Raw genomic sequence first — 25,894 nt, forward strand, 5'->3', positions numbered from 1 at the left:
TCCGCTTTGACGTCATTTGAGACACGTGAACAAATTTTAAGCACATATTTATTCATTTAATAAATGTTTTTATTAGGAATCTGACCGTGAGATCTTTCAAAAACAATAAGTGGCCCTTTGTTTAAAAAGATTAAACATCTTTGGAATATGTTAGAACTATTTAAGTAGGTACTCAATTTTTGTATATGTATACTTTAATCTATCTATCTATATATGTGTATATATATATAAATGAAATGCTATTCGTGGGTAAAAACATAACTTGAAAATAGATGGATTAATTTAGCTCATTATTTTTGAAATATTCGTAATAGTCCTAATAACTTTTTACGGAATGCAAAATTGGAAAAGTTTTATGGAAAATCAAAAATTTCGGAAAATACTGAAAGGGTTTTTTTGATAAGGATTTTGTATGAAATCGCGATCATAAGCATGTATATAGCGTTTGCTGGGTCAGCTATAAAATATAAAAATTCTTTAGGGGCAAAACAACATTTGCCATGTCAGCTAATATATAATATTATATATTAACATCTATGTATATAATATACATATTCACTTACGTCGTCCATGCAGTATATGTAGTTTGAAATTGATAAAATTTTGATAACCAAATTGAATAGCATTATTACATCTATAAAATTGCAACTCATTGCTGACTTATACTCTCCGTAGTTAATATTAATAATATTTTACACAACGTATCATACACAAACACAGTTGAGGACGTTTATGCTTGAAGCAATTACAATTTCGTATTTAATATATTTAGCAAAAAATAGTAGTTTATCATAAATAAATACCTACCTACGTTTAATAAAACAGGAAATTTATATGAAAAAACTAAAAATTGGCAGAACAAAATGTATATAGCCTATTTCTAATTTTTTTATATTATTTTATGGAAAATTTCTATAAAATAAATATTACTATTATTATATGTTTATCATGTATACTGTAGGCTAAAAATATGTTTAGTTATAATAGGATACGTAATCATTATATTTCGTAGATCTTTAGTGTGGGCTTAGCTCTACATTTGGTGGTTTCCTCTGAATTTGGGGTTTCATGTATAGGTGAGGAACCTTTACCGATTTCTGTCTGTTATTTTGTCTCAAGTTATTTTACGTGAAGTACTTTAACGTACAGACAAACAAGTTGTACTTTATAAACACTGAACCGATTCCAATTAAAAATTAAATAAATTGTTCAAAAAGTACGTACCTTTTGAAAAAATTATAAGAATACAAAAAAACTATTTATTATATAAATATTGATCTTAAAATAATTTAGAAATTTCGTAAGATTTTGAAAATTTGTTAACTTTTTAGAAGTTTTAGCTAATACAACTGAAAATTGTTAGTATTGAGATCAAAAAATGTAACAAAATGTATTAAATAGTTTCACAATATTCGTTGTACATATATTTTATTCGTAGTTCTAACTATTTCTAAAATTTTTTTTCGTTATTAAAATTCACTCGATTTATTTTCAACGATGAAAATAAAGCCAATCTATCTCTTATGTATGAACTACAAAAGAAAAGTACATTGATGTGCCTGCAATTAATTGGCAAAAATGGATTTCGAAAATATTATACCCGCGGACGGATGTCGGGTTTCCTCCTCATCTTAGATCCGGTACATCGCATATAGCACGTACACGCGTTAGCCCACCATGTGCCGAATTATTAGCATATACCGCATACGATTATATTATCGCAAATGACTTCGTACAAATACGACCCGAGCCCACATATTTTAATAATTATAATACGAGTACAATAATAATATATACGAGTCAGGACGGTGGTGTGTTCGTGGTCGCAAATCGTATACTCGGCTGTAGTGGTTCGGGGAAGAAATATGAGAGAAAATAATATCGGAGAATAACGACGACGCCGTCGTCGATGGAAATAAAATTGGAAACCGTCGGCGGCGGCGGCGTTGGCGGCATCGAAGCCGAAGTAATTGCGACTTGGCTGGCGGCGGTGACGGTGGGGAGGGGGAGGAACGGGAAAAATATAAAATATAAATGATAGCAACATAATATTATCTGCCCGTCTTCCTTGTGCTTTCGTTGCGCGTTTGTGTGAGCGTATATTTATATATATATATATATATATATATGCGATTGCGGCTCGTCGTCCGTAAGCTCGCGTATTATTACATTGTTGTGCCGGCTGTTATCGATCGCAAAGAAAGCTCGAGAGCGCGTGCGGCGCGGGCCGACGGTATTGCGCGCGCGGCGGACGCTATTCCACTCCGCCGCCGCCGTGCCACCTCGTGCGCCGGTCCCGCTGCGATAGCGTACAGCGTCAGCACTGGCGTACGCACACTACGACTAATACCACTACCACCGCCACCGCCACCGCCATCGCCTCCGCTACCATCGCCTCCACCGCCGTCGTCACCGCCGCCGGTACTATACGCGTACGCTGTACTACCACTATCGCTGCCACCACTGCTACACCGTCGTACGGCCGCGTAGTGTGTCGCGAGGGTTGCGCCGGACTCTGTGCGGGTATGTCTGGAGGCTCTCATGGAGGCTACGAGCTCGTCGTCGTCGTCGTCGTCGTCGGTGCCGCTTAGTCCTCCGTCGGCCAGCACCATCAGGTAAGTCCGAGACTGCACGCCGACACGTATACGTTATTGAGGAGAACGTCTTCTGTGTCGTAATAATATATAATATTGAGTACCTGCCCCCTACTCGATGCATAATGCATAATGATAAAACAATAAAATTTAGACGCTACTAAAAATCACTAGTAATATTATTACGATGTGATGTTGTGTGTCCGAAACGTGAGGTGTGCAGTGGACAGTGGTGTACGTTAGAATTCCGTATGATTTACAAAATATTTTTATTTTTTAATACCGATATCTATTATAACGTGTAAATCAAATACATTTTATCACGATTTCGGGAAAAAATAGTGATCGATTTCCATGTATTATTTACCTTGTCATTAGGCTTATTTGTCGAGTAATATATGAAACTATTATAATATATTATGTAAAATGACGCGTATTGTGTACAAATAGTTCAATGGTAATGATAAACAAACAAACTTTGAACGTAAAATATAGGATACTTGTGAGTCTAATTCGATGGGAAAAGGGGTTACTGATTGTCTGATCACTTTTTAGGCATTCTAAGCCATCAGATATAAGTGTATTTTACTGTGTAATAGTTATGGAATAAAAACATTTTTTTATTCGACCAACGGTTAAAATTTCAGCCCTTCGTGCACATATAGGATTATACCTATTGACTATTGCTCGATAGGTATATCTATATTAATACATCATCATTTCATTACTCTCTAGCTAGACGTATGGGTTCGCACGCCGGCAGGGTTCACGATAAGATTTAATTTGATCTATGTGAAAAATATTATAGAGTAAATTGATTGTTTTCCTGCACGCTCTATCAATATAGTAATGCATAAGATTTTAATTTGTCTTTTCTCTATTTTTTATTATTATAGCATCAAGAAAGAACCCACGTCCCTACCGTCGAGTCCCACGGGCAAGCTGATCGATTCGGTGATCATAAGGAACCCAGGTAAACCGCGTTGATAATGATGTTGATGATAATAATAATAATAATAATAATAGTACTAGTCTATGAAATATACAGTAACTAATAATAAGACTAGGTATACTTCTATTTATGGTGAGGCCACATATAAATATATTTTATGAAACATGATTATCGACTTTATCTTCGCCGTCACAACCTCGTGTGTACTTACGTATTGCAGATACCTTTACCTGCAATACATATTATAATGTGCGAAACGAAATATTATTCGCGCAAACATCATAAATACTATATACAATTACCTCTGTCCTCTATATACGTATATAACAGTATAATGACGTATATGATTTGATTACACGTTAACGCGCGCGAGTTAGATTGATGATCAGCCACATACCTATGACGGTATACGTTCACGCATGTAATACTCGCACGTATAATAACAATATAGTATAATCATTTCTAGTTTTTTTCTTCCGCGGCCTTTTTGCTTCTCTTTGGTTGTGTGTAATTTTAACCCCCTCCCCCTCTTAACAATCGGGCTAGACCATACACCCCGAGTCTCCGCCATTCCATGCTCTGCACCTATTTTGGCGTCTGTTCCTCTCGCGAGCGACCGGTAATCATGCAGCTACAGCGGCGGCGGCGGCACATCATCAAGTACACATTATCCGCGCAGCCATGGGCGGATAGTATAATAATTTTTGGCAAGGTGAACGCACTTTGCCGCAGCAACGTCTGTCATCGTCATCATCGCCATTACAACAATATCGTCGTTATAATAATAACATATTATATAGGAGGTACCTATCTGCCTCGCTCATGCATTACAAACCCACCGACGACAATAATATACGCGTATAGTATTACAACTCGATATTTTTTACTCACGCTAGATGAACAATATTACATAGAGTGACTCTCCCCTTTTTCCCTATCAATAATACATTTATTCAAAATCTGTTAGTTTAAAATTTTTAAACATACTATGTACATAATATACTTACAAATCGTATTTATAAATTATCGAGATATTTTGTTCTATTCAAAGAATGTCCCGTGGAGATACAAACTTTTATTTTTCAAATGAAAGCCTTCCCTTTTTTATCATAAATTATTTGATTAATAAATTTACTAAAATATTGACGCATTAGAAACGAAATTCAAATGCGAGTAATTTTTGAGTATTTTAACTTTATGTATTAAAGATAATAGATTCATTATTATAATGAGTTCGGAAAATATGGTGGATATTGTGATTTGAAAATTTTTGGTAATCAATATTAATCTATAAACATTTATAATCTGTAAAAATAGTCCAAGTATAATAAATACTAGATATGATGTATGTATGTTTTTATTTTTTTAAAGCCATTTTTAAGTACTATTATTTTTAATATAAACATTTTAATAAATGCAGAAAAATTATTCGTTTCAGTTTTGAATTATGCACATAGTCATTTTCAAAACAATTATCCACTTAATAATTTATGGTGAAAGAATAAATTCAAGAATCTAAAAATATAATCTTTAAGTAGATACTAATAAATATAAAAATTTTGAAAATCATAATTTGTGTAAATTAATTTTTAAAATAAAAAATTGAGCATGATAGGTGAATTATTTTGTATGTATGTATTGTAGTACATATGTACATAAAACGTATCTAGAATAATATGAAAATTTTCTATTTTTATGTCATTTTATGAAATCTTTTGCTGATATTACATGTCATAAACTGTGCAGACAGCCGTGCCAATTGTCATCCGATAGGTGCATATATGTATAGAGGATTTGAGTTTCCGTGTTTATTCAGTATATTTACATTGCACTACAAAATTGACTAACGTTATTCGCGAAATCATTGGCACAAATTGTTTGTCCACTCGCTGCCATAGAAAGACCTATGCAGACGCACGAACTGCACGGACGAAAATGTTGTCTCCCCGCATTCGTCTTGCCGCTGCCGCTGAACAAAGCTCACGCGATAATGCGTATATACCTCTGCGGGTATTTCCAGCACAAATGCATAAAATGCAGCAGACTGCATATAACTATGCTTAGATGTATTATGCTCTTTATGACGCCAGACATCAGTTTTTTTTCGAATTTAAATTCTCTATTTCTCCAGATTGACCGTTGTAACATCGCACCCTCGACATATTTTACGATATTCTTACATCATATTATTATAATAAAAAAATTGTGACAATAACAAACATAAGATATGAATGCATATGCATAATATGCTATATGTACGGCGTACGCGTTGTCACTATGTTCTGCACTATACGGCTACAGAATGATTGAAACTGTTTTTAAATGTCAAGAGTTACAAGTCTGTCTGGAATTCATTATTTATACATAAACTGCAGCATAAAATCAATACGTTTATGTGTGGTATCTACTGAGGTGCAAGTACCTACACATAATAATATATACAAGCATAAACCGATTATAAGATGTGTTGCAGTATTAATATCATAATATTAACTCGTCGTTAAGTAGTTCGCACGTCAAAATAGGTCGCTTATTCATAATTTCAAACGCGTCGATTAACGATTAAAATTTGCTAAATAATTTAACAAATACTTTACAATCTAAAAATACTTATAACTTGCTTCTAAATTAAAATATCAAAGAAAGCCTATAGGTCTCTAAGATTCTTTCCGAGATTCTTTCTTACCTCTAAATTATTCGATACTAGATCAATTCATTATACAATAAAAAAATAACAAAGTTAAATTGATTATTTTTTGTTTATCGGTTCTTATTTGATATTCTACAATTTAATAACTATAAATAAAACAACTTCGGCTTTTTATAATTTTGATTTTATTTTTGCTCATAATACTTAAGTGTTTATTAGTCGTGTGTAAGGATAATTTTATAAATTATAAAAATCATATTATTTTTTTCAAGTTTATTGTACACAGACTTTAAGTACCTATTCATTTTATGATTATGATAATTTTAAAATAATTTTAAACTCATTTCAATAAAAGCATTTTAACATAATTACATTATAATTTACATTAATTTTGAGAAAGTTCACTTCATATTTTCAAAAATATATAATTATAAATTAATAAATATCTTGATAATTATATAAAGTTAATAATAAAAGCAATAATTTTTGTTGATTAAATTCGTAAGTATTATATCTCGTTTTCATTGCTGCAGAGTACCTACCTATATAAATTATTAAATCATATTAAAAATTAAAAAAACTAGTTTATTCACCGAGGAATATATATTTTCAATAATTGCTACACTAAAAATGTATAGCAAACTACATAATATAACATTTTGTATTCAATTTGATCAATAACTCACGTCATTTTATAATATTGCTTTTATAAAGGAATACGTGTATAATATTGTAGAAAATTCTATTTTGCAGACTCTTTTGTGTATTTGCATAATAATATAACAAATAGGTACCTACCTTATTTAAATTATATAATAAACAAAAATGTAGGCATAAAAATTTTTTTATTATATTTAACTTAAAAAATAATTGAAATTGTTAAGTTTGTTACCAACGGTTGAAAATAATAAATGATTTTTCATTAATTAAGATAGTTTATGTGGCTTTTGCTTGTCTAAGTGAATATTTAATATTATTCCGGGTATGAATACGTCGCGGTAAAATATTGGTAATTTAATATTCTAATTAAATGATAATTTATACAAGAAAATGTAGGTACCTAGTGAAAACAAATTACTAAGTATTTTATGAAAACAGCATTTCGAGTTTCCGGACGGATAACTAGAGTTTTCGCATTGTAAAACATAATATAATAGGACCGCAAACAGTTTCGCCGTTGTTAATATAATACTGAAATTCGGTAATGAATTAGTTTGTACACATAGGTACATCGCATATGACATGTATATACCATACTAATGATTACATAGTACCAGTACCTCACACATACACATACACCCATGTATGATAAGATAATTTTTATTCCTCGTTTATTATGAATCCGTACAACGTGGGAGAGATTCTGTTCAAAGCCAAGTTACACGAGTTTAAATAATAATGGGCTTAGAGGTGTGGTGAATTAAATTCATTGTTTTATAAATTGTATGTATTATACCTGGAATGGACCATAATGAGCATATAGTTTGAAACGTTTGTTTTATTTGAAATTCATTCATGCGTATAAATGATTGAAATTGTATGATATAAATCTAAAGTCAAAATTGAAAATTGATCGTTTTACTCGCACGTTTAATATCTATATTATGAATTTAATGTATTTAATAACTAATTGATACAATATTATTATCGTATATAAATTCTATCATATAATTTAGTTTGTTTAAGAAATCACGCACAAATATCAAGTATAAACACTATACCTATGTGATTGTATGGGTATTTTTGTAGTCTAAATAACCGGATGAAACACTAACATGAAAGTAAAATATAATTTTTAAGTAATATTATTTTTTATGTACGGTCGCGTGAACATTTTGTATTTTCATATTAAAATAAAATAATGGAAACATTCAATTCATAAATTAAAATTGAAATTCCCATTATTGTTATAATAATTGATGATTGCACGATATAATATTTATTAAACCGAATATTCAGTATTCAATAGTTTTATTTTGGAAATAAACAATGTACATTTTACATAATATTATTTGAAATAGTAGTTTATTTAATATTTATAATGTTATTTGAATAGTATTTTCACAGTTCATTTATTTTAATTAAAAAATACTATATTCAGGTATATTTGTTTAATTATTCAATAATTAAATTAAATTTATAGTATATAGGTACCTATTGTTTACTATATAGGAACTCTGGTCCTCATATCCTACAAACTTTCTATGCATGTATTTAAAAAAAATACATTCTTAGTCATAATAGATGTATAAAATTGCTTTAATTTACTAAATTTATTGATACCTATTACGTACTACGATAGTTTCAAATTCTAAAAACACTACTATTATACTATTTACTCATATATTATCATTATGTAAAAGTTTAGATTTTTGGACTTAAAATTTTAAATCACTTAAAAAACACACTAAAATGCAATAGGCTCGAAGTATATTGTACCGTACTAATGTATAAAATTATTTAAAGATGTTTTATATTTTTACTGTCATTTTGTTTTTAACCCCTTATTTTATAATTTACATATTTTTCATTTGACGTTCAAACATTATGTTTGTACATTTGAAATTTAAATGTATACAAAAATACGTTATACCAGATAAATATAAAAATACCTATTAGGTTATAAATCATTAATATAGTGTATACCAAATCAAAAGTTAAAAACGTCAAACATCAATATAATTTTTGCATATACCATTCCCATTAATATTCATGCATCAACGGATTTACGTAATCATTTCAAGCAGGCTTATCTCATTATCAGCACTTACTTGGGTTCTTGTTATTCTCATTTCTCTTAACACTTAATTTATTGTGTAAAATGTATACACTCGAGTTATATACGCTAACTTAGAATTATCTTTAATGAAAATTTAAAACAATATGAATATCTTTGTGCACTCAATGTTGGATTTGATAATCTATAAATGTGTATAGTTGGTTCAAGGGAGTCCTAGATTTTAAGCTTTTACTAAAATTTTAGTTGCAATACATTACTAAATATATCGTATTTTCAAGAGAAATATTAAGACTTAAAAATAAATATAAATTATTTAAATAAACATCCACAAAGTATAAGTTTATGTTTACTTATATAATTATTATTAATCCTCGGATTATATTTTTTAATTATATAATTAAAAATAATTAATAATGTATTTTTATGAGGTAGTTTTTTGTAAATATTTTATAAACACTTCCGTAAAAATAAATAAAATATTCACTTTCACTGTCGGGTATAATTTAAAAAGAATATTATTATTATGTTTGCTTAGTATTTGTTTTATATTGATGAAAAAATAAAATGAAAGTTTATTAATGAGATCACATACCTATTTATTTGCTATTCTGGCCAGATATTTACAGTTCAACTACTGTATGTCCTATTATACGGTATTAATGAGATTCAATATAATTACGAGGAACAAATGAAACTAGCAATAATGTAATTTTTATTGATTTTATTTCTATGTAAAATATTATGTCTACCTACTATAATACTAATTCCTCGAAAAATTTAAACAATCACTAAATACGGAATTATATCGGTATACCTTGCGTTAAAAATTAATTCGACCAAGATTGACTAATTGTTTATGATGCATCATATATAGCACTTGATTTGCTTAATTTATTTTTAAACTCGTTTTGAAATCTCTAAATACATTCTTGATATCGCTATTAAAAATCTCTGAAATTTTTCTTACAAATGGTCAAGCAGTTTTTGATTCTATAATAAGTTAGAAACATAAAGGCATTGGCTTATGTTATATATTTAAATAACAAATAATAAATCAAATATTATTTTCTTTTATTAAAAAAAATCCCATAACAACGTCTGGCGGGTCAGCTAGTCTACATAATTTTTTTTTTTTTTAATTTTTTTTATAACAAATGGAAACTATGTATAATATATGAATAAAAATTATTCAATTTTCATGGGCCAAAATTAAATTTTCCTTTATAATTACTTATAGGCGAAAGGGGTTAAAAAAGAATCTTAAAACACTATTCGAGTCTCAAGGAATCTATTGATATAACTTTATTGAAATTGGCTTAGTATATAGTTTCTGAGATAAGTTGTTAGTAAAAAATTAATTTCATGTTTATATTATTTTCCTGGAAAAATAATTTGATAATAGTAATAAAAACATAATATATGTCAGTTTAACAATTCTCTTATTGCTATTCAGCCAACAAGGTTTTTGTTAATCCAACGTGTAATAGATTGTTAATATAATCTTTGTAGTTAAATCATTTAATTTTAGGAAATTGGAATAATTGGAATAGAAAATATCATGTATTCAATTTTGAATCAACCGTTTGTATTTATACATTTTATCACAGATTAGTTTAAAACCTTAATTATAACTTACTATGAACACATTTTAGGTAGATACTTAAAATATAGTATTTATAACAATTTGGTTACTTGTATTAAAGACCATAAGATACTATAATGTAATAATGTATTAAATATATCAATAATACTTATAATTTTGTTAGTACTTTGCAGAGAGACGGGGAAAAGATCTTGATGAACGTTTCCACTGTTTTATGGCTAGTTTATTGTAGATGTTAAGGACATATACTTATGTTTACCATAAGCTGTGATATCGATAAATTAACGCTATTTTCTGAATTCGATTTCTATTGATATATGGGAGGAGGACTTATTTTCTCTGAAATATGAACGATTTTTAATCTTTTATGTTGTAGTATATAAATCTCTCGTTATTAAATATGTTTTTTTCTCTAAAATGTTAACATAATATTATTTTATATGGCTTTTTATAATATATAAATTGCATTAACTATTAATGATTAATATTTCAATACTGACGTTCGACTAGGATGTGCCTACATTTTGTGCATAATTATTCGTTGTTGAATTTTTTGATTTAAGTTTTGGGTTTGTTGTTATTGTTGATATGTTAGGTTGGTACAAAATATGAGAGTTGGATGTAGTATTTCGTACACATGCAAGTTTCGTTATATTTTCTGAATTTAGTTATATTTAATTTGGCAATGGCTTGAAATTCATAAATTATGTAATTTGCTGAATATCATTTATATTTAAAATGATTAAAATGTTATTTAATTATATTTATGCATATATTTGTATAGTATGTATTAAAAAAATATTTTTATTCAAATATTTGTTTTAATGAATAATATTATGTAATTTATTAATATGATACTTGTTATATATTTTACACCGTTTTACAAAGAAAGATAAGTATAAAAATATTTATCTTACTATTAAAAATAATTTTTATATTATTTTTATAATGATTATAAGGCAGATATATAGTATTTACTTAAAAATATATTCAAAAAAATCCAACCACTATATTGTTTTAGTTTTCTTTTTTTTTCAGAGCAGTATTTTATATTTTGTTTTATTATTATTATTTTTAAGTTCTCATAAACTTCGTTCAAAGTGTTTAATATATACGTATAGTATATCTGTCATTGCCTCCATTTCAATAGTATTACTACTCACCAGTATCAATGTCGATTTTATTGGAATATTTTTTAACATTAATTTAAGATTTAAGCCTTAAAATTATAGTTCTAGTCAAATATATGCAAATTAAATTAATTGAATCTACTTTATTTTAAATCGCAATAATTTATTATTAACTTTTGATAATATTATTATAATGTTATTCCAGATGTAAATAGTTTAAATATAGTGTAATATATTTACATAATAAATTTAATTAGGCAAAATTATATTACTACTTCGATTCTCTCGTGAGAGAGTAAACTAAAAAAGTGATATTTAAGTTTCTCATTATTTATTATTTTCTCTTATAGAGACAACATTAGAGTCGTTCAGAATCTTTATTTTAATTTACATATTTTATCATATGCTGTAATTTACAGATACGAGTTATATATATGATACACTGTTTTTATATATTTTCAATCTTTAATGCTCAGTTATCCACGAGCAATCACTAAATATTGAATAATTCAATAGTGATAACTAATGGTTCCTTAAACATTATTTATTTTAGTGAATCATAATTAATCCTCTTAATTTTATTAAATTAATCAATTTCTCTTGCAATCTTGTTTAAAATACTTTAAGATTTTAGAGTTAATTATACATATTAAACAAACATTGACTTATCTTCTACTACAATAAACTATTTTTTGGTCACTCTGCTTTAAATCAGGTAGAATTAAATGAAAAACAAAATAATGAATAATTCATATATTAATATAATTAAACATATTAATCATATCGTTGTTGATTATTAAAATTCGACATGAGATTAGTTTGACAATCCTAGTGAACGCCAGCATAGTGTCCGCTCTGTGACAGAGAAATCGTACTTCCGATTTCCCGTTTATCAATGATAGTATAGACACTTTGACAGTTAAACATCGGGAATCAGGGTTATGCATTATAGTGATAACTGAAGTGCTTAAAAGTTAAAGATAGAAAATTCGATTAATGTACACATTAAAAATTAAAAATATAAACTAATTTAATCAAAATTTAATAAAAAATAAAAATACAACTTGTTATTTATTAGTTACGTACTATTAAAATAGTATATTAAATATTATATTTTATCAAAATAACAGTGATTTTAATAAAATGTAATGGAAAACTGGTTGGACAAAAAAAAAGAATTAAAAAAAAACGTCGGCACTATTGCGTAGGTATTGCAAGCCATAACATAAACGTTATAGTGTTATCAGTAAGAAAACTTAGCTTTTCGGTAGTTTGGACAAATCCATAGAAACAGAAAATTACTTTATTAAATAATTGAGTATAAAACAAATAGATAGTTAAAAAAAAAATTTAAATTTAATTGAAGACGTAAATAAAATACCTATTGATTTTTTCTAAAATTGACGAAATATGCGAAAACGTGAATTTTTATCTCATTGTTGTTTATATTAGATTTCCAGCTTGGTCTCTCATAAATTAAAAACATGGATATAGAAAAATATGCAACCCTTATAATAACACTTATGAACTTTCATGATAATAATTTCGACGTACCAAATTATTAATGTCTTTTGATGAAAATAACATTTTCCTAGTTTTATAGTTATTATTCATAAATCATAAGCTATTAACATTTTTTAAACATTATTATAAAGTGCTATTATTCTAGACAAATAATCATAACATTACTATTTTTATACTATATTATAATGATTGTAGAAACATAGTAATATTTTTGTTATTTTTTCGTAAGTTCAGAGGTGTGTTGACGATTCAGTATAATACTTATACAAATTTTAATCTAGTAAGATGTGATACATTTCCTATTGTTCCAAATGCTATCACTATCAATGCAGACAAATAGAACAATTCAAAAAACGAAATATAATATCATCAAGTTGACAATGTGCTAATAATTTACCGACTCTTCACAATAATAGACTATTTTCGAATATTTAATACGTAATAATTATTCCATAGACAATGGACACGTTCATCGCTCTATCTCATCAGACACTACATTAGCACGATAAAAATATATTTATGTAGCATAATGTGATTTTAAAATTTTTAATAACCCCGAAAACGATAAATTAAACGCTCTAGCCGTTATTGAAAGTCATTATTAAAAATTGATTGTGGGAATAGTGAGGTAAGGAAACGTACGTTGTCAGCGGTCGTTGGCTGTTAGCGTTCCGACGTAATCTAATATCACTGCATCAATCTGGACTTCACCGTTTATTGACTGATATTTGACAAACGACACGATAGCCTAATAGTGCAGTTGGTCGGTGCCAAGATCTATAAAGATCCACAGCAGTCACTGGCCCTGAGCGGGTCCCGGACATGCAGGGATCCGTTTTTACTTGTATGCGGCACAACAAGCTCAGTGTTGTAGCTACCCGTCTGCGGCCTATCTATGTAAAACGACATATCGTGCCCATTTCCGGTTTTTTGAATTTTTCTTTGGTTCGACGACCACCGTGTTAAAGCGGAGGTGATGCAGTCGCCTGCAGTCGGGCCTTGCAATGTCTGGTTTTGCAAAGAACGGCTGTGTGCATCGTCAGCGTCACGCGACGTCGATCGGCAGCTTCTCGTCGGTACAGGACTTATCGGTCTTATGATTTTTCTTCGTTGTATCCACGCGCTTACTTTATCGATTAAACACGCAACAGTTCTATTGTAGTTCCGTTAATTATTAAAATTCTTCATTACATTTGGCCTGTCTAAAATGGTGGGTGTAAGCTTTTCGCCCGCTCCAACGATTAAACAAGCTGTAGTTCCGCTGTAATTATTCTGCGTTTACTTATAATTAATTGTTTACTGATCGGTAGCGTATTAATTATTCGTAATTAGTATTAAATAAACGAACATTTTCAACTTTCGTTGTTCAAAAGATTTGTTTTAATTACACCTATACGTCATTGTCGTTTTAATATTTATATAATTTTACATATATTTACATAGTTTTTGACGAAAAAATATGTCAAAATATTAAAGTTTGCAGTTATTATAACTATAATTATGTTGAGATTTATATAATATGTTGTATTATGAATGAATAATATTCATTTTTGCTGTAATGTTTCTAGGCGTTTTTTGTAATTTTTTAAAATTTTATTGTTGAAATTATTATTTTTGACATCAGATACTCCTCAAATTTATCATAAAGGATACAGGCCCATTAACTCATTTTAAATCCACAATTTATTGTCTAAGTACCTATGTATTAAATAGACCATCGTCATATTATATAAAACAAACTTTATGTACTATAACGTGTTCTAAAAGATAGTATAAAAAAAAGATTTAAATACTGTTTAATGATAATATTTAAATATTAAATGATATGAAGAGTAACTATTATTTATAAGTATATTATATATATAATATATAATATCGATATCTTGAAAAGATAATCAAAATTTTCAGATTGTTGACTGTTATATTTAGTGGTTATAAAAATAAGTTTGTAATTTTAATGAGTTTATGTAATACTATCGAAAAACATTAAATATTTTGTTTTTAATTTTTGCAAAATGGATAAAAATTATTCAATATTTGATTTTCATACTTAAAAGCAATCACGTATAATAGTAATTGATGTAAAATTTAAGTATTAAATCTAAGTAACTGATAATGGTTGCTTAAAAATAGGTGTATAATTATTTAGGTAGTATCGAGGGAAGTATGTATAAAATATAATACAACTAATGAAATTCAGTAACTGCATGATACTAAATTCTTAATAAATAGCATGTACTCGTAATTAAAAGCATAAGATTTTTTTTGTAGATAAATCACTCTTAATTTGTACAAAACACCAAGTTGAACGAAAATGTTACTAAACAACTTGTTTCAGTTAATATAAAATTATAAACATCCGTTTAAAATAGTAATGTAATAATACATAATATAAACACTGCACTTTTTACCTGTATATTCGTGTATATTTGCTTGAAGAAATGAGTGGACGGTATCAAAAATATTTTCTTTCGGAACCAAAACCGGTTTATTATTTAAGTTTAAAAAATATCATACCGGTATACAAGTTAGTTTTCCAGACACAACCGGTTTACGGAATAACCATTAATAAAAAAAAAAAAAACGTAATTTATTTCATTTTCATTATTTTAATTCGTCTTGAACTCTTTTGACCCTTTTTCATTGGTCGTTTTTTGGAGGTGATTATTTCGTGACTCTGTCTATACTGCATTATTTTGCTGCACATACCTCGTATACCTCGATGGCTGTTGAACAGTACTTACGTAGGTACCTAATATTTTATTGATACTGATACTGCTGATGGTGTGTTAACTATTATGGATTTTAAAGTGTGCATCAAGCGCGCGCACAGGAAACAGATGATTGAACACGAGTGCACAAAAAAATCATTTTTGAGATATCTGTATAGTCAACATACAGGTGTGTCAGATTTCATCGAACATTTTTTTTTTATTATTATTATGAATATTAAAAATATGAAAAAAAAAAAATATAAAAGATTAACTTTTATGTTAATAGAAAATTGCAAGACTATATGAAAACTATATGTACAATTATTATATTTTTATAATTCATCTGAAACACATAAATTTCGATTTTTGTTGATGATAGTCGGTTACTTATTATATAATTGATAGTAGTAAGTATAGTGTTACGGTGTCGATAAATTAACCGCAATTCACCATAAAATGTGTTTAAAAGTGCATAGTATACTCAGTTATTGGCTTATTGAAAATACAATTTAACATCGAATTTTCACGTCTTTACACTATATACTGATATTTCGTATTGGTAAGTATCTTTATATCAAATAAAATTACCTAAAGAAATTTTTGCCAATGCCCAACAGAGCCCATAACAATTCGCAGGGGAACATGGTTAGATGCTGCAAAATACATTGTGAACATTTTGAAACAATTGTTCGCATTATAAATTTATTAGACGAAAATGATCCTGTTAATATTCAAAAGGCAAAACTATGTATATCACAACCGAGCTTACAGAGTAACTTGGCTTATATTAAAGCCAATTTTGAAGTATTAACTGTAATGTATAAACAACTACAAACACAAGAAGTTCCAATAGCAGTTATCGAGGATATTGAATCGAAATTATGTAATTTACAAGCACTCTGTAACATTACAATTTCAAAAAAACTAGAGAAGTATTAATAAAAATCAGGGTTTAAATAGTTTAAGATAAATGTTTAAAATCATCATCGAATTATAAATTATTTAATATCAGAAAATCTTACATACAGTGATTTAGTATTTTTCAAATATACTCCCATTATATCCGTTGATGTGGACGTCTATTTTCGACATTTAAAAGTCTATACTAACCAATAATGGGAAAGTTTTCCTATTGAAAACGTTTGAAAACATCTTATAGTTCAATGCAGTCACATAGGGGAAAATTGTATTAATAATAACACATTTTTAGCAAATATTTACTTATATTGTATAATATGAATATTTTCATAACATTCCAATTTTCAAAAGATTTTTCAGTTTTTAATTCATTATTTAATAATATTTAAATACTTAATATTAATAAGTGTATAAATTTACTAGCGAATTACTTGTCGCGACTTTGCCCACAAAATTTTAATAAGTATATAATAAAAAATTATAATTTATGACAACAATGTTATTATAAAACTTTTTTATAAATTACATTTTAGTAAAATTACTAAACTTTTGGGTGTGCTTACTCTGGAACATGTTATATAAAATTGTCCATGTGAAAAAGTATAAAAATGTAAGCTAAAGACTCACGACTTACAACCACTTACTCACGAATGTTTATAGGTTTTACACGTAAAAATTTATTTTTTGTCGATTTCAACCCCTTAATATCAATATTTTGAATAACTCTTTCTTTGCGCTCGGTAAAATTATAATATTAATTTACCCTCAAAATTTCAAATCCATAGCTCTAATGGGTTCGGATTTGCGTTGATTATGAATCAACTTAGGGTACTTAGGGCAGTCCTGCTTATATTATACAGATATAAGGTAATAATAATATTAAAATTTTCACTAACACTATTTTTTTATATCTAATAATATTATTTTTGTTAATTATTTTTTAATTGCTTTTTTTTCATTTTTAGTAGATACGTATTTTTAAGTTTATCGGATTATACAGCACATATTTCAGTGTTTTTTTTTTTTTTTTTGTGCTGTGAACCCCGAAACCCAGCTATAAGTAATAGAACTGATAACTTTTGATAATGTTATTAAAATGAGCCCGTTTTAGTTAAATCACAAAATATTCGGTTGTTAAATCAACATTAAGTAGAAGTTACTTACTGATTTTAAAGTGGTGGTAAATGACAATTATTTTAACTAAAAATACAGCTCAATAATTACAAATTAACTCAAATTTTACACGATTTATATAACTTCAAACTTGTTTTAACATTAAAAAAAAAAAAACCTTGAGTGTAGTTAATAAGCTTTTAAATCCGTGGTTATCTTATGAATGTAACCCTGTTATTGATGTCGATTCAACTGCAAGACAGCATTAACTCAAAATAAACGTTCAAATGTATAAAATTGACAATTGTTGTGAATAAAACACCTCTAAATTTCTATGCGTGATTATAAACTATTGTGTTGGCAATTTGGCATTTACCTACTTGACAGTGTTTATCGTTGGGCACACATGCAATCTGTTATACGCATATACTTAATGATATGTGATATATCATGATATTAATTCTATGCATCTATGCGTATAACGAAGCGGTTTACGCCATGAAAATATTTTAGTATTATTAATACTATTTATAGCTACGAGGTGAAATCACCAATAACTTTGTGCGACTAGTCGTTAGATAATCATAATTCGTATATATTAGAACATTCTTTGGAGTACCACCGCGGGGAGAGATGACCGGTGTGTAATATTTAGTTACATCGCGGCTGCTATAGCTACACACTACAACTAAACGCGTAAAATATATAATATAATGTTGGATATCGATTTATTATTTTTTTTTATTAAAATTAAAAACGTTCAATACCGACTGATGTTTAGCGCGGAGGGGCGAGGGAGAATGCTAAAATAGACTTGGTCGTACCTGTATTATACAAACGTTTTTAAAACTTGTATAACGTCAAGACATGCACTTTTGTATCTATTGCATGACGTTGTGCCATGTTGTATTTTTTTCGTTCGATGCTATTGTTTTTGATCTGCATTCCTAACAAAAGACCCATTGATTTGGTAATCTTAAATAATTGACATTTGTGTGGTTAGGTTTTTTTTACAAATTAGTCGAACTTGTTCGTATTGGATATAATATTATATCAACAATTGTGACTTTAAGACTAATTTCGGATAACTATTGTGTAGTGTGTATATCCCTGTATACAGACTTAACTGTATATGATATATAAATGTAACTGTCGCATGTATAAGAGTATACCTATATCTCGTATTATTTACACGATGAAGTAGTCGTACTATAAGACAAATAGTTTTGAGTTAAGTACAATATGCACAATATAATAATAATAATAATAATTTATAACTCAGCTGCAGTAGTATATTCGTGTAGAGAGTACATCAATATTTCACTGTATGTATATATATATATATATATATTTGTACATTTATAGTAATCATAGTAATATTGACTATATGTTGGAAATCGGAAGTATTAAATGTATTAATCTCCATTGCAATGGTTGTATCTATACGTTTAAATTATCAAAAAATTGTTCATACCTACTATACCTACATATTTGTATCATTTTAAATGTACTGTTATATTTTTAAAAATACTCATGCAACATTATATTATTCGTTATTGGTAATAATAATATAATATTATGACTTGTGTTAGAAAAGAAAAATATACTCAATACTTATATATACACATATGTATAAAACATGATATAAATAACGTTTAAAAACTTTTGTATAAGTTTATGTATACCCTAATTTAACTTTGATGTACTTTACGAATAAAACATTAGAAATTAAAACATAATGAAGGATTTTGATGAGCCACTGTGGTTACATTAAGTTTTAATTAAACATAAAACGCGTTATTATCACATCTATATACTGCATAATAAAAGTACTTTACAGAAAATATATGTATTCTTAATTATAAACAAATAGGTATACCGTCCTTTGAAAAGTACTTTCGAACAACACCCGTCCATTCTAACCGATGCAGCGTATATTTTATAATATTATAATGTAAAATGTTTCCATTTTATTTCATCTAACGGAGCTACATTCCCAAAGCACTAAAACTAAATATCAAAACGATCAATGTTTAAATTTTCTCAATATTAATCTTAACAAAATATGTTTGGACGTAATATACTATGGAAAATTAATTACGTTACTAATATTTTCGATTATAAAATTTAAATTTACATTTAAAAACGGAATTTCATTTTATAACATTAGGTTGTTAGCAAATCTCATTTTTAATGCTTTAATAAAAATATCTTGTAGCGTGAATATAGTAAATTTATATACAGAATCAATCATAAATTATATTATGAAATCTAATAGAAATTTCTTTGTTGGGAATTATATTTTAAATCTTTAAAGTTTTACCTGATTTTCAAACATATTATCTTTTTTTATTTAACTATTTTTTTATTGATTGTTACAATTAAAAATTTCTAGCTTAATTTTTCACTCTCTGGTCCTTGAAGTACATGTTTTCTCATATTTGTATTGCCATTATTGGATTTGATGTGTAAGACACCAATAAGTTGCATAGAAAAACTGGTTTTCCGGTATAGACAGTATTATAGTATTTGCATTTTTGGTACACGATCAAGAGAATGACTAATTTAACTTTTTTTACCGTAGACGTTTATTTCAGAACTGTTATATCACTATTATTAATTAAAAATCAATACAATATTGACTGAGCCCGGTATTTTTGTATATATTTCAAAAAAATTCTAAAATCAATTGTACTTTTTACGTTGTGCAAGTGCAAATAGTTGACGTGTTACAATATTATTTTAAATTATACATTTGTGATGTGAACCAATGAGACTTAATAAAAAATTACAAATTTGTGAATACTCTCGTGACACATTGAGTTAATTAAATCGTATCCACGAACATCAAAATTAATTCATATATTATATAATTATGATTCAATTATTATACAACGCTGAGATATTTAAAATGATTTTGTGATGGTGGTATATAAATCTAAATGAGTTTAATTTATCTGTAATTCACAAAATTATATTAATTTACAGAAACAAATCGTGTGATCTTTTTAAATCTTATTTGAGCAATAGGTAATGATATTTAAACGTAATCATTAAGTTTTTATTATAAAATTTAAGTCTTCTATACTTAGTTATTTTTGTATGAATTAAAAACATGATAATAAAATATGTATCATATAAAATGATTTCATAATATTATTTATCAGTGCTCAATACTTATAAGTAGTGAAGATACCTAGGTTTATAGAAAAACAATGCAGCTCTATATATTAAAACAAAATATAAAATTTCCTTTAAATAAAACAAATAAGCAATAAAAATCGTTTAAATAAATCACTTACTTGAACACGATGGGAATATAAAACAAAAATAATATATTTTATTTACACAATGTTTTATCTGAAGAATTAGAACGAAAAATCGAGTCTTAAAATAATTTTTATTGACATTTGAGAAATATTGTTAAAATAGTAAATATAGAAACTAAAAAGAGAATTTAATAAAAATGCGACGTATTTACACTATATTATTCTACAGTAAAAAAATCAAACAATTGTGTTCACATGTTATATTGTTTATACGTAAATATTAGTGAATGAAACATTTTACCAGTAGTAATATGAAATAAAAATAATTTAACCATAAAATGAAGGTACTTATACTTACTAAAAAGAAAAAAAAACGATATTTCTTTTATTGTATTTGATTTTAAGTACTAAAAAAATAAAAAATATAAAAAAGAAACTTAGATGCTTATTGAACTGATACACAGTACTTATCTTATATAGCTGATTTGAATTAATCATTACAGATATTGCACTTTTGATTATAAATATATATTACAGTGTGTATTTTAAGAATAAAGAATAAACATTAAGAGATTGTGTAACTAAAATTTATCAGCAAAGTGCTGCCTCGGTGTTTTACTAAAAAGAAAAGTCTCCACAAACTATAAATTAAAGTCGTTTAATATTGTTCTTTGCAACTCGTATTTTTCGTTGGAAACAATTCGAAAGAGAATTTTTGAAACTATGGTCCATAAGTCGTGTTGTCCTTTTTCAATTTCTTTTTTTTTTTTATAACAATTGTAGCGTTCAACATTATACTTTGCAAGCACTTATATTGTGTACAACGTACCGTAATTGATTTATGTAAGTCTCGCGAGCCAAAAATACCGAATTTATAAAAGTGTTTTTTCATCAACGATCATATATTTCTATTTAAAAAAGAATAGTAAAAACTGGGAGGATTTGTTGCAGTAATGATATGCGTCATCATGATGTTTCGTTGAACAAAACTAAAATAATAATACCAACAAAACGTGGATAAACACATCGAATAAATCATACAAGAAGGGTGCAATAATTAGTTGTATAATTACTTGTATTTCGAAATAAAAATCATTAAACCGAATCCTGATGAATTCCGATGTATTGCAGTTTTGGTACTTCCCAATATTCCGGAAGCGCGCGTGAAGGTGACTCTTTACACTTTATCGTGATTCATGACTTTTGTCAAAATATCATTTTTTAAATTTATAACTCATATTTATAATTCTTTTAATGTGTAGATCAAAGCGATTTTATTGATATACTGAATAGTAAATGCATAATTGGTTTAGCATAATATGACCTGAGCTGGATTTGTTCTAAATTCTGGTACATGCAATGTATATGGTATTTACTTATTAACATTCTCGTATACCACTTAAAAAACCACAAAATTTACCCAATCATAACGTCAATTTTTTTTCTTTTGTAATTTACTATTGAAGTTTTACGATTGTCACTGCAATCAAGCTATCACGAAGTCGCCTTCAATTCATGTTATGCAAAACTATATTAAAAGCTCTAAACTCGTGTATGCATACAATCGTGATTTAAGCTCTGACAATGGGATCAATGCAGTATACTTTGTATATCGTATAATAATAGGGAGAACTGCGTGATATTTTCTGTCGCTCAGACACTCCTCAATCGTAAGAAAATTTCATTCGTACTACTGGCCGTTTTTTATGTTTTCCGCGAACTGTTTGGTTATTGACATCATAAATAAAATCGTTATTGCATCATCGACCGTGGATTGTTAGTACCTACTAATAAGTCATAATACGAGTATAGTCATATTCAGTCGTGGATGAACATTCTAGAAAAACGATTCTTGTACGAATATTTGCGAACCTTACATCATCACCAAAGTGATCACAATGTGCTGTCCGACAAAACGTATAAACCGTCCATTACCGAATGAGATTAAAAGGGGCAAAAGCACACATAATTTAAAACTAATTGTAAATACGTTTATATTTCGTGTGTAAATACACGGCGTATACAATTAAATAAGAACTATAAATTATTATCATCGTGAATCATTATCTTTGTTTTTTTAAACGTATGGTAGATTTGCAGTAGTATGTAATTTTAATTGATAACTTGTTGTTGAGTAAAGTGTGAAAAGTAAAATTTTCGCGTAACAGCTGATGTCATAATAACGAAGAATTTAAATGTTTATTATTTATCACTCAATGACTTACACACCAAAAATATGACTTTGTACAAACATAGTAACTATTTAACCGTAGTCAAAAACTAAAAACAGCATAAACCTTTAAACGAATAATGATAAACAAATATTGTTTACCCCTGCAGTAGTTTGGTACAAGACTACGTAACAAATTATGAAAATATGAACTCGTAGCTAGACTAAATAACTAATATTTAATAATGCGATATTATATTTTGTATTAGATGGAATTCTTTGTGGCAGGGTTCTCATATTATACAATAATATTAAAATATATTTTAACAGTTGACCTAAAAAATGCATATACTTGAATAGTTGAATGTACTTAAATTAGAGAAGTGTTAACTGTTGATATAAGCAAAAAAATATGAACCTCTGTAGGTACCTACTACTTAGTTAATGAATAATATGTATTAAATTAGTTTAATCAATCATTGTGTATGTATAACACTTGATATGAAAAACTTAGAAAAACAAATGTGAATAACATATACAGTATACACATAAATATTTTTGTAAAAAAGTAAATTTGATGGGCACCTTTTTTACCGCCAAGTATTCTTCTTTTGCCTCCCTCAACAGTAGCCCCGGTTGTGTACATGTAACCTTAACATAAAATGAAAAGAGACCGTCGGAAGTGCGCTCCTGACCAAATACGCGTCGCTTTGCACCGACCGTATGTCTGTGCGTTCCGAGTAGATCAGCGCGAACTCGAAAACCGGAAGAAGACTCCGGAGACCCAAACGAAAGAGTATTTACGTCTCTTTAGGTACATGCTTGTATCACGGCACATAATAATATTATTCGGATATGCACAACGTCGACCAGAGAGCGCACTTAAAGCGAATCCTGCAGTGGAGGAGGCTCCACGGGGCACTCCCACTAAACCCCGAGCGCCGCTTACGCGTGTACGTACCGCCGCCGAGTACTACCGTCGCCGCCGCCGCCACCTGCATAGCCACCGCCGCCACCACTTCATCTGACAACCTGCGACTACGGCAGCGGCGGCGGCGGCGTCGTCGGTCACTGAACTATCAACAGCACTCGCATGCACGCACACGCTTACACGGCGGCCGGAACGTAGTCGTATTATAGTGTGTTTTTGTTGTAGTATCTCTGTATCTAGTAGTATTGGTATTAGTATTAGTAGTAGTAGTAGTATATAGTAGTAGTTGTAGTAGTAGTAGTAGTAGTAGTCGTAGTCGTCGTCGTAGTAGCTTACCTGCCGCGGTCGTCGTCGTCGTCTTCTGCGCGCGTACCATCGCCGGCCGGCCGACGTGTCCGTGTGAGACATCAGTGCTCCAGTGCAGCAGTCATCGCGGGTACGCGCACGTGCACAGAACGCATACATAATAAACATACATTTATAATACATTTTATAAATAGTCGATTCGGCCGCGCGTTCGATCGGTCTACGTATTTTTCTGTGTACGCGCGTTTTTCAAAAACAGTATTTCCCTGCAGCCGTCGGCCGAGTTAGAGAGATAGGTTTTGGAATAATTCGCGCGCGCGAATCGCCGTCTCGCGCTTTCCATCCGAAAATATGCGTCTCGCCAATTCGCGCCCCGAAAATCCCACCGTGGTATAACGGTGGCGGTGGCGATGCACCACCACCTGCCGGAGCAGCGTCACCACCGGCATGTTCCACCGTCGCAGTGCCGTCACTTGACGACCGCCGGCCCTCGTCGGGCACCGGCCGCACTCGAACCGCCACCGCCGCCGCCACCGTCGTCGTCGTCGTCGCCGTCGCCGCGGACATCCATTCGAGTCGTCTGTTTTCGCGAACGCGCTACGACATAATAATATCTCACATAATATAACCTACGTTACTACGACGCCGCGTGCGTTATAAACGTATATACGATATATACATATCGTCGCAAAATGGACGTGTTCAAGCTCGACCAGTCGTTAGCGGCGGGGCTGGGCGGCGCGCCGTCCGCCGACAAGCTGACGGCCGACGTGTCGTTTGGCGCCGGCACCACTGACGAGTTCAACCTGAGCTTTTTCGACGACACGACCACGGACACGGCCGGCTCGGAGAGCCACGACCCGCCGGCCCAGGGATTCGGCGACGAGACCTGCACCGCCGCGGCCATGGAAGCGACCGCGTCCACGCCCGCGGCCGCTTTCCGCGACGTCCGCGTCCAGTCCCCGTGCACCAGCTCCACGTACCGGCAGCAGCCAACCGCGTACGCTGGCCACGCGGCAAACTCTCAACCGCCTCCCCCGCCGCTGACGGTCGCCGCCACCGCCAACTCGACGCCGTCCTCGTCTACCACCGCACCAGGTCAGTGTTTCGAACCCGGCGCGCGATTTGCGCCGATTTTTCCGCCCGCGACGCGTCACACGCCTACTTACAGGCACAGTAGTATAACTAGCTACTTAGTACAGTTGTATAGTAGTTGGTTTTTTTTTTTCACGTTTTATCATCACGCGCGTTATATACGTATAGTGATGATGGACATTTGA

General features: G+C 29.8%; 1 protein-coding gene across 2 annotated transcripts in view; it reads left to right on the plus strand.

The window, feature by feature from the left end:
- Nucleotides 1–2,400: 2,400 nt before the first annotated feature.
- The window catches only part of LOC112596402 (ecdysone-induced protein 78C), a 60,442-nt gene continuing 36,948 nt past the window's right edge, over nucleotides 2,401–25,894 (plus strand). Inside the window, exons 1-2 of one of the 2 annotated variants that reach the window (XM_025342063.1) lie at nucleotides 2,401–2,615; nucleotides 3,491–3,567. In XM_025342063.1, coding sequence (XP_025197848.1) covers nucleotides 2,542–2,615; nucleotides 3,491–3,567 — 151 coding nt within the window. In that variant the 5' untranslated portion in view covers nucleotides 2,401–2,541. Of the gene's footprint in view, nucleotides 2,616–3,490; nucleotides 3,568–24,631; nucleotides 25,713–25,894 lie in introns of those variants that run through there. The other variant, XM_025342062.1, reaches the window with a different exon arrangement.

The sequence above is a fragment of the Melanaphis sacchari genome, unplaced genomic scaffold, assembly GCF_002803265.2.
Source record: "Melanaphis sacchari strain LSU unplaced genomic scaffold, SCAv2.0 Contig31_pilon_pilon, whole genome shotgun sequence".
Lineage (NCBI taxonomy): Eukaryota > Metazoa > Arthropoda > Insecta > Hemiptera > Aphididae > Melanaphis > Melanaphis sacchari.